General features: G+C 39.5%; 1 protein-coding gene across 2 annotated transcripts in view; it reads right to left on the bottom strand.

Annotated features, from left to right (window-relative positions):
* Nucleotides 1–14,606, bottom strand: part of FAR2 (fatty acyl-CoA reductase 2) — a 154,078-nt gene that overhangs the window by 28,816 nt on the left and 110,656 nt on the right. For both annotated transcript variants that reach the window (XM_039255265.1, XM_039255266.1), the window contains exon 2: nt 14,283–14,511. In XM_039255265.1, the coding sequence (XP_039111196.1) occupies nt 14,283–14,471 (189 nt within the window). In that variant the 5' untranslated portion in view covers nt 14,472–14,511. The remainder of the gene's footprint in view (nt 1–14,282; nt 14,512–14,606) is intronic.

The following is a 14,606-nucleotide window of genomic DNA, read 5'->3' as shown; positions in this document are numbered from 1 at the left end:
CTTTGACTTTGGCCTGTGTTGACTTCTGGCTGCATAAGAGTATTAGGTGGAAAATGACAGTGTGTCTGTCCTTCTTGCAATGGGGCTCCTCATACGATATAAGCTACCATACATAGATTTTCTTTAAAAAAATTTTTTTAATGTTTTATTTATTTCTGAGAGAGAGAGAGAGAGAGAGAGAGCAGGGGAGGGTCAGAGACAGAGGGAGATGCGGAATCTGAAATAGGCTCCAGGCTCTGAGCTAGCTGTCAGCACAGAGCCTGACACGGGGCTCGAACCCATGAGCTGTGAGATCGTGACCTGAGCCAAAGTTGGACGCTTGACCGACTGAGCCACCCAGGCACCCCAAATTTTCTTTTGCCTTCGGTTTTTGTGACTTTAAAAGGCAGAGAATACTGTTCTACCACATTGTACTTTCAGACCACCTGCAATGTCAAAATACCAAATTTACCACATTATTTTTTACAATAATTTTTTTACATTTATTTATTATTGAGAGACAGAGAGAGACAGCGCACGAACAGGCCAGAGGCAGAGAGAGAAGGAGACACAGATTCCAAAGCAGCTTCTAGGCTGAGCTGTCAGCACAGAACCCGATACGGGGCCCAAACCCATGAACCGTGAGATCATGACCTGAGCTGAAGTTGGTTGCTCAACCAACTGAACTACCCAGGTCCCCCTGCATTATTATTTTAGGAGATAATCACCATTTCAGGAAATAGTGTTCCAATCTATATTCTATTTATTAATTTACATTTATGAGAGGGCATATCTGAGTGAACGCAGTGTAATTTATTTTTTAAAATGTCTAAGTTTTCTGACCCAGATGGGATGTTTCACGGCCAATTGGAATAAACCAGTGAATTGGCTGCATCAATTCAAACCACAGTGCTAAGTGAGGGTCACATTTTGCAATATCCAGGCCTAATAATACAACTGGCCTCATCTGGAATCTCACTATTTTGCTACAACCTCTAACAAAGCAATACTTTTTAAATAGAGTGCTGACATTACAGCCAACCGCCATCCAACAGGTCAGTGTTTTTCACAGTGTTACCCACCAGGTGAACTGCACTGGAATCACCAAGATACATATTAAAAATGTGTATTTCTGGAGCCCATCCCACGCCCACTAAATAAGAAACGACTGGGGCACACCAGGAGTCTGCATTTCACTTCAAGCCCTCTGGCTGATTTTAACTGATCCCAGGGTAAGTTTAGCTGGAGGTTAACATGGATAAATGCAGGTGAACAATGGTGTATGACTCATCTTCCTTTATAACTGTCCAGAGCAGTTACGAGGCATCAGTGGTTTTCACACTGTGTAGGCACAAGAAAAATCTAGGCACCAATTAAGAATGACTTCCTTATTCCACCGTCAGAGATCCTGACTCAATCGGGTTGGCATGTAACCCAGGGAGCTGTATTTCTTAACCAGCTCCACCAACGGGTCTTGATGTCCAGATACCATACTTGGTGAAAAATTACTTTTGAAAATTTGTGTCCATTTTTAAAGTCAGGGGCTTAAATGTCCCCCTCTGGTTGGTAAATTCCTTGATTCTTGTTTATTTCATTATGCTTGACAGCACTCAGTTCACTGAAAAGACTCAAGTGTTGCCTGTTAAATTGAAATGAATTACTGTAAGAACAGTAACAGAATCTCGAGGGGGAGCCCGATTCCTGAGATCCTTTGGTTACCGGCTCTTTTGCATGCTGGTGGGATGAAAGGCAGAGGATATCTACCACAAGCAGAAGAAACAAAGTGTTCCCTTCAGTCCTCTGCATTGACTGCAAACGGGGGCTGCAAAGGCTCAGCGCAGGACCTTTGCTTTTGTAATATTGACAAAACTGGAGGACAGAGGAAATGTTGCAAATGGGTCCTAGGTAGATACCAGGTCTTCTGGAAGTTTCCTTTACCGCTGTGAGACATTCATTAAAGGTAAGAAAAAAAAATAGATGGAAAAAAATGAGTGAAGAAAAGAAATATAACTTCAAAAATTTCACTGAAGATCCACCAATAAGGAACTTCATATAATTATTTCAGATCCTAAGTGTTTATCATATTCCTTCTCATATATATATATATATATATATGTATATGCCATTTTAATTTAATGGCATAGGACTGAGAAGGTAAAGGCAAGTAATTACCTGCCATATATGAAAACTCAAGCAGAGGACTGCTGTGTTTCCATTTTCTGAAATCCTGTTCTTGACAGAGGCAGGACACTCTTCTGTGGTCACTGGATGATCAGAGCTGAGAGGCGATCTGACCACTTCAAACTGGTAACAAAGCTACACGTTTTTCTTGGAAATGTGCTCTATTGATTCGATGTTACACAGACAAGTGTTTCTCTCTCTTAATCTGTTTCGAACACAAATTTATGGCAATAGTTACTGACAGCCCAGAGGCAAGAGAAACTTTGCAAATGTGAAATAAGACAATTCAGCAGAAAGGAGACCAAAAAGAACCATTTTCTGGATTCAATAATCTCCTTGGGTAGGACTTCTGTAGCCAGACACTGCGACTCTGTTTTTATTAGAAGCAGGAATTGGACAAGGGGTGGGGGGCATGGCATTTATATTATGTTTTTGAAACAATGTAGAGGTGCTGAACTTGAATTTCTACAATCAACTTTGTTATCCACATGATCTGACTTTGGAGGTATCCACAGGGGGTTCAGTTGCTATTTCCTGGGGGAATATTTAATAATCATGAGCGTCTTTGATCTTTATTCAATATACTGAGTCCCTCTTTTCAGATATAGCTATGTTATTTAGTTCGAGTAGCCCATCAAAATTTGCCTAATATTTTTATTTGGGGAAAAAAGCTAAGGTCCCTTAACCTAAAGGGCAATCTCTGTGGAACACAGGTGTCCTAATGCAGAAGAGAGCGTGCAACATTAATGGGAGAAATCTTGGAATGCTGAGTAAGAGCAAAGCAACAGATTCTGCAAGGCAGCTCTTGAACAAGAAAGACTTATCAAGAAAGGATATGATCTCAGTTGAGAACAGTTAAACACAAATAAATGAAAGTAAACTAAGGCAGAAGCTATAATGAAAATTTACAAAATGTTATTTTGCTAGTTCGTGAGTAACTCTCCTAAGATATAAAGGATTAACCTAGAAGTGTTTATTGCCTCAGTGAGGACCATTGCTATAGGACCACAAAGCAGTATGGTACAGCAGTGTGGTTACTGAACTTTGGCATGCAGCTGGCTTAACCAGAAAGTTGTTTGGAAAAAAAAACAAAAAACAAAACCCTGGATGTCTTGAACCTGGAGATTCTAACTCAGTTCTGAGTTGAAGCTGGGGCGCCTATACTTTGAACAAACTCTCCAGCGAGTCTGACATACACTGGAGATGAGAGCCACGAGGGTACTAGAAAGATCTCAGGCTCTTTGAAGTCAAGAAGGCCTGGGTTTGAACCCTACTTCTCCCATTTATTAGCTGTGCGACTGAGGCAAGTTACTCACCTCTTGGGGCCTCATTGTTTACATCTGCATACTTATCTAAAATGCTAATTGCTCAACCATGTCATTCTGTGTTCTCAGAGAACTAATGATTCAATATATATTCTGCTATTCTTAAAAGCAATTCTGCATTACATATTTTTAGTTCACTTTGCATAAAATGTATAATAAACACCAAAGATGACACAGTGGTTAGTCCATCATCTTGTTATGTTTTATGCCCCCAAGGTCATTTTCACTGAGTTCCTTTTTTTTTTTAAGTTTATTTTGAGAGACAGACCGAGTGAGTGAGTAGTGGAGGGGCAGAGAGAGAGGGAGAGAGAACCGCAAGCAGGCTCCGCACTGACAGTGCAGGGCTTGAATTCATGAACCGTGAGATCATGACCTGACCCAAAACCAAAAGTGAAATGATTAACTGACTGAGCCCCCCAAGTGCTGATCTTAAAACCACTCGTTAGCAGAATTGGTGCCATTTCTGCATTGTCCATGCTAATGGACCGGAAAAGTGATGATGCTAATCCCCAGGTGGCCATGGTCGTACCTTCCTACTGACGTGGTCGTCGTCACTGGGAAACAGACCGCCCGGAGAGCAGCACTTGCTGCAAGACAATCAGGGCTTGGAGGACGCTACTTCTCCAGGAGGCAAGGCAATGCGGTGGGGAAAATGTGAGCTTTAGAAGTAAGAGAGCAGTGTTTAAATTCTTTGTCACTTCCTCGGCATTTCCTTAGATAGGTGACAACTTTCTTGGATTAGTCTGTCATCTGCGACGTAGCAAGAAAGCATACCACAGAGTTGGGTGAGGGTTAGAGAGGGTCAGGAAAGTCAGATGCCTAGCACAGTGTCTGCTACTTAGCTTCGTGATAATAAGAAAACTCCTTTTCCACCTCTACAACAATAGTCAGGTTTCAAAAGCTGCTAATCAGACATCTGTGTGTGTGTGTGTGTGTGTGTGTGTGTGTGTGTGCGCGCGCGCACAAGCATTGGTATTTGTTGGGTCATCGAAAGGTTTCTGATTATACCATGTGATCCAGATATGTCTGCAAATGGAATGTATTCCAGCGTCAAGTTGAATCTTGTGGCTTGATGGCTTTTTGAGTGAAATGAGTATGGGCAATTTGAAGCTTTTAAGAAAGAGACCTGATATCACTGGAAGAAATTGAAAAAGAAGCAAAAAAGTTGGATGTGTGAAATCATGCCAGTGATTGAATTACCTAGTAAATTGTATTGTAAAAGGAAATAAGAGATTGAGAAAATAAATTGCTTCTGTTTCTGGGACTGTTATTATATCCCCAGGACTAAATCAATTTTTTTATTTTTTTTTTTTTCTTAAAAGAAAGGAAATGACCCACAGGGGGCTGACTTAACATGCTTCAACTAATCTGAGTTGAATAACTGTCAAACTGAAGGCCAGTTACACTCTTTTAAAATTGTGTATTTGTTAAACATGGGAAATTTAAATTCCTGGCAAGATTATATTCTTTCTAATTGTCCTAAGTTCATAGAAGCCTCTTGCTTTTTGTGGGATGGTTTCTCAGGAGGAATAAAATACAGTAATGGAACAAAACTGGCTTTGGGAATTTAAAATACATACTTCTGTTTCCAATTGTCTTTGCCTTATATAGAGATTTAACAGAATCATTAATGCCAATCAGAAATTCACTTTTGAAAGTTGAGAACAAGCAGATCTTACACAGGGTAGCCTTGAACCAAGCATGAAAACATTATGAAAAAGTCTTTGAAAATTAACAAGAAACTTTTGCGTAAAATGGAATGAACATTTCTGTTGAGCGTTTCTTAATATTCAACAATGTCAGATCGTTGACTTTTCCTTTGCAGGTGTTAGTTGGTTCAAAGTTAACTTGTTTAAATGCACTATTTTTGCTCTCAACGATTAATTTCTCTAATGTCTTCTAGAAACTACCAAACAGTGATAGTTTATGAAAGGAGTCAATTACTATTTCATAAAATGTTACTGTCTTCCGTTGCCTTAAACCTGGTTAGTTCTGTGAACTGAGAGCTCAGTGTGTGACCTTGCATGGTTCATTAACCACAGCTCTCCAGGGTATTTCAGGGTTGATTTATCTCCAGGGCAAATAAGGGCTTATTGAATAATTCACATTTTTCCAGAGAAGTTGACTTGAAGTATCTAGTGCAAGCTGCCAAGCTCTTTGTTTAAAAATCCACTTCCGGGGCACCTGGGTGGCTCAGTCGGTTAAGCATCCGACTTTGGCTTAGGTCATGATCTCATGGTTCATGGGTTTGAGCCCCGTGTCGGGCTCTGTGCTGACAGCCAGCTCAGAGCCTGGAGCCTGTTTTGGATTCTGTGTCTCCCTCTCTCTCTGACCCTCCTCTGCTTACCCTGTCTCTCTCTCTCTCTCTCTCTCAGAAATAAATAAAACGTTAAAAAAATTTAAAAATCCACTTCCTAGTGACATTGTACAAGATAGTCCCGCCCTAGAAACCTTGAATATTGCCTGGTCTTCTCAGATGATTAATTAAAACCCAGCATAAGTTCATAGCAATCCTTCCCTTATTTGATTACTATAGTTTAATAGGAGAAGCCCAGTCTTTTTAAGGATTCTCTCAAAAAGACCTTTTTTAGATACTAACCTCTCGATCACTCTTAATTAACTACCTCACTCAATATAATTCAACTACCTGGGGTTTTGTCAAATATGGACATTGCCTCCTTGATGTTTTTTCTTAAACAGTTATTAGGAATAGATTACAACCAACATCCTAAATTGGTATAAGTGGGACATGATTGCTATAGAAAGGAACACATCTTTAAGGCACTAAAGCACCTGAAAACACTCACATTTCTTGAAATTGGACAACTGAATGAGTTATTGGCAACTTATTATCTGTTGTAGTGGGGGAAAGCCATGTCTTGTGAAGCAAAGCCATATTCAAGACAGCAAAATAGATAAAATAGCAATTTCTCCAAAATTGTTTTTGCTACAATGAAAAGCTGGCTGGGTCATAATGAAATGAGTACATTTTTCACAAATAAGAGACTCAGTGGCCAGCCTGGGAGCCCTGGGGACCCATGAGTTGAACAGCATGGGTCTGTGACAAGTATATTCACAATTCAGCGCATGAAATCTGGCTTATTTTCCTTAGAACTTGCTCAGATTTTATGAAAGAAACTAGAAGATTAAAAAAATAATAATCTGGGATCATATTTCTAATACAAATCAAATCCAATTATTTAATTTTGTTAAACCATTTCAATACTCACAATCAACTGAACTTATATCTGATGACCTAGTTCTGGAAATTCATGATTGCCTTGCGGCCTTGTCTATTTATTTTTTTAAAACGTGGCTGTTTTTTCCTCCACTATAAATGTGAAGCATGTTCATTGTTATTGTATTTGCAAAACTTTAGGAAAATGTTACCGCTCTTATTTGTTCACTATGAAAGAGGTGCTTTTTTCCTTCTTATAAAAGTAAACATGCTCACGATAATTGTAATTTAAAAAGTTGGAAATGCCAAAAAATAAAATTAATTCAAGATCCTACCAACATTTAAGGATATTAGTTGAGGTGATAGTGAATATGGTTATGCATCATTTTTTTTTGCACTCACTATATTAGAAGTGTTTTCTCATGTCATTAAATAGTTTATAAAATATGAGCTTGAATGCCTACATACTAGTGTAACAAATGTATGTATTATTGCTTATATTATCATTCCTCTACTGTGGAACATTCAGATTGATTCTAGTTTTCACTACTATAATTTATACTACAATAATATATAGGTACAATATTCATGTGTCTCTGATTGTTTTCTTAGAGTGCCAGCTTAATTATCTTTGTGAGAAAGTCATCGAGAATCTGCCATTAATTCAGATATCTTTCCCTCTATTGATATGTTCCCTTAAGTGCTCTGAAAATACTTCAGACACTTAGTTATATATAAAAAAACCTGATCTGATTCTTGAGCCCCACTTCCATGTGGCCAAAGGATTAAAAACAACCTTTTTTCCAAAGCATCTCCCACTTAATTGTCTCCTTCTGAAAGCACGGAACCAGGAAGTGAGAGGGTAGCTGTCCATACAATGAAAGGAAAGAAATGTATTAGATGCATGAGTTTTGATAGATACAACAGATGTTCCCTTGACTGTGTTTCCTGGGGACATGGCTGGATTCAAAGGCAAACTGATAACATTTAAGTTTATTATGTCTTAAAGAAATATTTCCAGGGTCACCTGAGTGGCTCAGTCATTTGAACATCCAGCTCTTGATTTCAGCTTGGGTCATTAACTCAAGGTCATGGGAGTGAGCCCTGTGTGGGGCTCCATACTATGCATGGAGCCTACTCAAGATTCAATCTCTCTCTCTCTCTCTCTCTCTTTCTCTCTCTCTCTCTCTCCCCCTCCCTCCCTCCTCTACTCATGTTCTCTTTCTCTAAAATAAAAAAAAAATTTTAAAAGACATACTTCTAAGCCTAACTTACCTGATATGACATAACATACCTTAACCTACCTTTAAGATTACTGTTGTACTTTGAGATGGGTTAGAATTCATACATTGCTATGTGTGAATGAAGAGAAATATTGCTTAAAAATAATACCAGGCCCTACTTAGGAATAAGGTATGACAGGGGCGTCTGGGTGGCTTAGTCGGTTAAGCATCTGACTTTCGCTTAGGTCATGATCTCGTGGTTCATGGGTTTGAGCCCTGCGTCAGGCTCTGTGCTGACTGCCAGCTTGGAGCCTGGAGCCTGTTTCAGATTCTGTGTCTCCCTCTCTCTCTGACCCTCCCCTGCTGTCTCTCTCTCTCCTAGAAATAAATAAAAATATTAAAAAAAAAAAGGAATAAGGTATGACAGCATTTCAATCACCTTGTTTAGGTCAAAATAATGTTAAGTGACAGAATAGAAACTGGGTCTTGATTTGTGGATGATATTTAATAAATATTTGCAGAATCAGAGGCCTATCAGGAGAAACACTAACCCAAACAGTAAAGTTCTTCTGAGTAAAACCTAGAAGGAAGAGTGGCCACACAAGAGAAGTAAAATTTGGCCTGGAGTCAGACAAGACTGTGGTAGGAACCCCTCCCTAAGGAGAAAGAAAAAAAATGAAGAGAGAAGAGAAGACTTCAAGGTCACCTAGATATGAGTCCAGCTGCCTACATCCCCCATGTTCTTGTAAACTGAAACAACTTAATCAGACTGCATGTTTATGTATATTACCATATATGGGAGACAAAGAAATAAAAAATGTATAAAAAAACCTATGCCATATGATGTGGGCCGCTCAGTTCTTTTGGGTACGAACCCAACTGAGCGGTGCCGGCAGAATAAAGTTGCTTCCTGGAAAGAAAAGTCTCAGTGTCACGACTCTCTGAGCGAGAATCCTGCAACAAGACCACTGAAAAACTAGAATGCATTAAACTTGATCATTCAACAAATTTGGTCGATTACGTACCAAGTGGACAGTGATACCACATGAGAGTAATGACAATGGATAGGTCTTAGACCTAAAATTTAGAGGGAAAAATTGGGGTAATTGCTGGGAGCCGCACTGGCCTCGCTGGATGACAGTCGCAGAGAGAAAATGGTAGCGTTTGCACAGCTCCTGCCATGAGAAATGAAACTGGTATCTCCTTCTGCTACTACTGGCTCATGTTGGATATAAGCCTGTTGGTATTGACCAGGCCTCACAATATTCCAGATCAGACTGATGTTCCCCACACAGATTGCTCAAAAGGAAAAGCATATTCCTGCCTTTTCCAAAGAGACTTCAGATGAAAACATTGTGGATGATTGTTAAAAGTCTCTTCCTATGGGCCTTGGAGATCCAAAACTTATATAATAAAGGGGGCTAAGAACACAAGTTACAATTGAGTCTGGCCCTGAGACTAAGAGCCTAATTTAGAGTTAAGGGCAGATATCCACTCCCACCCAATTGTTTCTGCTTGGAGTTCCCCACCCCACCCCCCAACAAGGCATTTGTGATCAGTATTTGGAGTGACTTATTTTGGTCTTGAATATGCTGATGGCTCCCTGTGAAGGAACCTATTGAGGAACTTCTTTTGTGATTATGGGAGGAGAGGTGTTTCCTGAAAGACCTGTTTGACCTCTGCTCACAAAGTAACTTCACCTTATTTATGCTAAAAACATTGTCTTGTATGCTAAAGATACCTCCCTTCCCCATAGGCTAAGCATCTAAATCACCTATCTCAATCACTATTGATAAAGGTTATGCAGAAGTCTTCTACAAATCTATGTTCTGAGAAGTTCTTACATATCAAAGAAGTTTGTTTTCAGAAATCATTGTCTAAGGCAAATGCCACTTCTGTGCCGTCCCCCAAACAGTTAATTATAAAATAAAGTTGAGCCCCAGTCAGAGCAGAGATCCCTGCCTGGTGACCAGAAAGACTCTTGGGCCTATCTCATCCCTCTCTCGCCAACACCATCCATCCTTCAGGGATCCCTGGACCCTGGCTGGAGCCAGTCTCTGACAGGTAATAATTGCGTTATTGGTTTTGGCTAGCCCAATACACTTGAGAAAATCGTGTATTATCTGCCAAACCGAAGACTCTTTCACTCTCACTGTATCTGACATTAGGAGAGCATAAAAGCAGACAGAATTATTAGGAAATCAAAGGTTTATGGGTGTGTTCCCTGAAGCATAACTATCTTCAGGAAAGTTGATTGTGGCAGCCCACGTATTTGGAATAACCAACTTGCACCTTCCCCCCTCCCCCCAAATTCTAGCCAAATAGAGAAAAATCAGAATTCATTTGGAATATTCTCACTTTTAAAATATGATGCTGCAAAAATGTTAAACTACATTTTTCTTCTTTTAGGTAGAAGCCCAAGATCTGTCCATTCTACATGCTTCTATCGGACCACATACATCAAAGATTTATGAAAGAATAATGAATGCCTTTGCTACAAAACCAGAAATAGCCAGAAACTAAAGAAGACTTTTCCATATTTCAATCTCTTGAGCATTTTGATGCTACACTAATTGTTTCCTTTTAAAACACTTATTTATACATATCTTTACTAGTTTTACTTTATAACAGCAAAGTCTCCTTTAGGGAGAGGACAAAATTTTAATTAGAAAAAGAAAAATACTTTCATTCTGAGGTTGAATTTAGGAGACTGTGTGAAGAAAGTCTTAGCAAAGGGCGGGTATGCGAGTCTGATTGTTTACAGAAAGCTAACTTTGTATGCTGGACCTGATACTATTGGGACTATCTTGAAAAATATGGAGAACAAGTTTAAAAATTGCAACTAGAAGGCATCTATGATACTAGAAATGGAGAGTTCTAAGCACTCTGGGATTCAGCAATTGACTGCTGGTTGGTTTTTTCTTGGTTTTAAGTTACAATTAAGCTCCTGTTTAGTTATCTCTGCATTGGAGATGACCAGTTGATGGGTATGTTTTGGATTAGTCAAAGTCAAAAGCTGATTTTATGCCTTACATTAACAAAACCCAAAAAGAAATTCTGCTTCACCTTTTTAACCCACAGGTCAGGTTTGGTGTCTCTTCACCTTAATTGAGTTATGATTGATTACAGTCCCAATTCAAGATCCTCCCCAAGATTATTCAGAATTCTCAGGTGGCTAATTTTTCATGGTTGCCTCTGCTCTTGCTTTTTCTCTAACTCAGTGATGCACTAAGATTATTTTATAAAAACATATTTTGTCTAACACATTTAGGTATTCTATGTCCAAATGCATTTTGCTGATTCTCTATTCCATGACTAGGCAGATTTCTTCCACAAGGGGCAAAGTCGGTATGATTTCTGTTGCAATTACTCAACTAAACTCATCACAATCAGAGATCCTACAATTAATTTCCCATCTTCGTCAGCTGAGTGCTATTTTATTACCATTTTTTAAAATAGTAGGGGAATCATCTAGCTTTCAGAAGACAAAAAAAAAAAAGCCTTCAACTGGAGTGCCATCCCCTAAAAGATAAAGCTCAAGGTTCCATATTTGAATAGCAATATTAAAAACCAATATTTGCTGAGCTCTTACCATGGTCCAGGCACCATTCTAAGTGTCTTTCCTGTATTAGCTCACTGATATCTCATAACAGTGTGGAAGAAAAATAGCCATTAGTATCCCCATTTGAAACTGAGGCTCAGTTATGTAAAGGCACACTGCTTGGCGGGGAGAGGACACCAACTCAGGTCCAGGTGACTCCTGAGACATTGCTCTTCTCAGCATGCTTGCTTCCTAACATCCATTCTTCTGGGTCTTGATAAGTATTGGAATCATCATTCAGATGTTCCCCCTTCTCCATGTAGCTGCTGTGCTACATCTGGGAAGATGGGCTCACCCCGGCCCCAAGGGAAGACTTTCTGATCTAAGTGTACTACCCTCTGCTCAGCGGTTAGTGTAGATCTTGAGTTTCTGAATAAATCAGTACTTGTCATAGCTCATGCCACAGGGGTTAGTCTAGAAATAGACATATAATCTAACCCAGGCTGGTAAGATACAGGGGTAAATACGAGGTTTTCCAGAAAAGAGGTTTCATCAATCTTGAAGGAGAGCTTCAGGGAGAGCCAGCCTCTCTTGGTCCAAAGGCTGTCACCTATATACATATGAATCTTGCAATGATAACAACCATCTTATTCATAACTGGGATAAAACTAGAGAAAATTGGCAGAGCTGAGAGATTCACAGACCAAGGTGGCCAGAGCTCTAGCCCACTGCTCATGACTGTGGTCCTGGAGTTTCCCATTGTAAAATCAATGTATCTTCTTTTTTTTTCTAAGCCAGTTTCAATCGAGTTTTCTCCAACTGAAAGTGACCTAACTAATACAATTGTGTGTAGTCTTTCAGAATCTGGCCTGAACTACCCTGTTTTTCTAGTTCTTAAAAACTCACTTGTTTGGTGGAAAGAGCCTAAGTGTCCATCAACTGACAAATGGATCAAGAAGATGTGGTTTATCTATACAATGGAATACTACATGGTAATGAGAAAGAATGAAATCTGGCCATTTGTAGCAACGTGGATGGAACTTGAGGGTATTATGCTGACCAAAATAAGGCAGACAGAGAAGGGCAGATACCATATGTTTGCAAGAATAGGTGGATTAGAAGGAACTTAACGGAGGACCATGGGGGAGAAGAAGGGGAAAAATAGTAGGGGAGAGGGAGGGAGGCAAATCATGAGAGACTCTTGAATGCCGAGAACAAACTGAGAGCTGATGGAGGTGGGGGAGAGGGGAAGGGGGGTGATGGGCATGGAGGAGGGCACTTGTTGGGATGAGCACTGGGTATTATATGGAAACCAACTTGACAATAAACTATTTAAGAAAAAAACCCAAAAACCTCACTTGTTTGGGACCAAGCAAGTCACCCAGAGGTTTTCAAATATCCAAATATCTCAAATACCAGTTATCCATTTGCAAGTGTGGTTCTTTCTGCTTAGACTGCCCTTTGGTCTCCTCTCTCTGGAGAACTCATTGCATCGTAATCATGTTTTACACGACTATCTCCATCACTTCACTTGGCCATGTCATTTTTGTCTTCATATCCTTAACGCCTAGCATTCATGTGACACATAAGCAAGCACTTCCGTAAGTGTAGAGTTAATAAAAATGATGGGCAGCATGAAAATCTGAATCACAGTATGGTCTTTTTATATAAGACACTTAATCATCTAAATTAATGCCGTGTAAAATTCTCTGTGATTATAGAAATGTTCTATACCTGTGCAATAAAGCAGCCAGAAGCACAGGTAGCTATTGAGCACTGAAATATGGCTCCTGTGATTAAAAAATCTGAATTTTAAAGTTCATTGTTATAATTAATTTGAATTTAAACAGCCACATAATGTAAGTAAATAAAATATAATCTGGAAGGGTTTCTTTTTTTTGTTCAAAAGGAGTCTATTCACATTTTAAAAATGTAATCTTAAGGTTTGTCTTTTTGAGTTTTTAGTATCAAAATAAATATGAGCAATAATACCTTATATGTCACAGTCAGTAATAAGGACTGCAATGTCCCTTCCCTGCACACAGCTTTCCTGACAGCCAATCAGCAAATGCATCCTCATATTCTGAGGCCAGCATTCATGATTTTTGTAGTGGAAGCTTTTCAGTGTTTGAATGCCCAGAAATAAAATAAAGCACATCATTTATTTTCCCCATGGAAAATCTTTTGTTTAAGGAGTGAGGGGGTCTGATACCCAAATGCTCATTTACACCTATAATATTTCATATTCCATGTTTTCCCCTTAGAAGAACCTATGGAATAATACAAATACCAAGTTACTGCAGACAAAGTATGTAATACATAAACCTGCTCAGTGTGGAGAACTGTCAAGTATTACCACATGGCTACTTACTAACCATATCTGTAGAGTATATACTGTAGAGTAGAGTAGAGTAGAGTAGAGTAGAGTAGAGTAGAGTAGAATAGAATAGAATAGAATAGAATAGAATAGAATAGAATAGAATAGAATAGGACTATCCAAAAATTGGTGGGGAGGGGGAACTACCTAGAAGTAGCAAAGGGTTCTGCTGAACAGTGACAGATATCGAGGTTGGAGAGTCCACTTTAGGAATTTTAGCATTTTGATTCTTAGTAATTTCCAGAACATAGAGTATCTGCTCACCTGCAGATAGACAGAGCCTATGCCCTCTTTCTTCTTCTACAGGAAAATACCACAGATTTCTTTGAGCAGTTGGCTCTGCTGCTATGAGACAAGACTGCCATCTTGTCTCCTCTCCTCCACCTGGCAAGGCACCCCAGCCCCCACTTGCAATCTCGGGCTGTCAGGGAACACTGTAGTGAGTCATCTTGTCCCAGGCTCTTCCCCTAAGGCATACCTTACTGTTTAGGATCTGGAAAACCCTCTGCTGAGTTGTCTGGCCAGCCTTGGGCCTCACAAGGATGTAAATGACTTTCAGGTCGGGACTGGTGCGAAATAGCTTCTCCATCAACACTTTGCCCATGAAGCCTGTGGCCCCAGTAATGAGAATGGACTTGCCACCATAGAAAGGTGCAATCATGGACATGATTCTTCTCTTTGTCTTTTACAGCTCCGGAAAGAGGTTCCTGAAAAGGAAGGGAAATAGCAAAACGTTACATTCTAGAAGCTCTAAAATACAGTCATTTAAAACATTTCTGGTGCTTCTAGGAGTTTTGAATGC

This window comes from Hyaena hyaena, unplaced genomic scaffold (assembly GCF_003009895.1).
Source record: "Hyaena hyaena isolate Hyena2069 unplaced genomic scaffold, ASM300989v1 scaffold_520, whole genome shotgun sequence".
In the NCBI taxonomy this organism is placed as follows: domain Eukaryota; kingdom Metazoa; phylum Chordata; class Mammalia; order Carnivora; family Hyaenidae; genus Hyaena; species Hyaena hyaena.
This window is presented reverse-complemented; position numbering and strand designations above follow the sequence as displayed.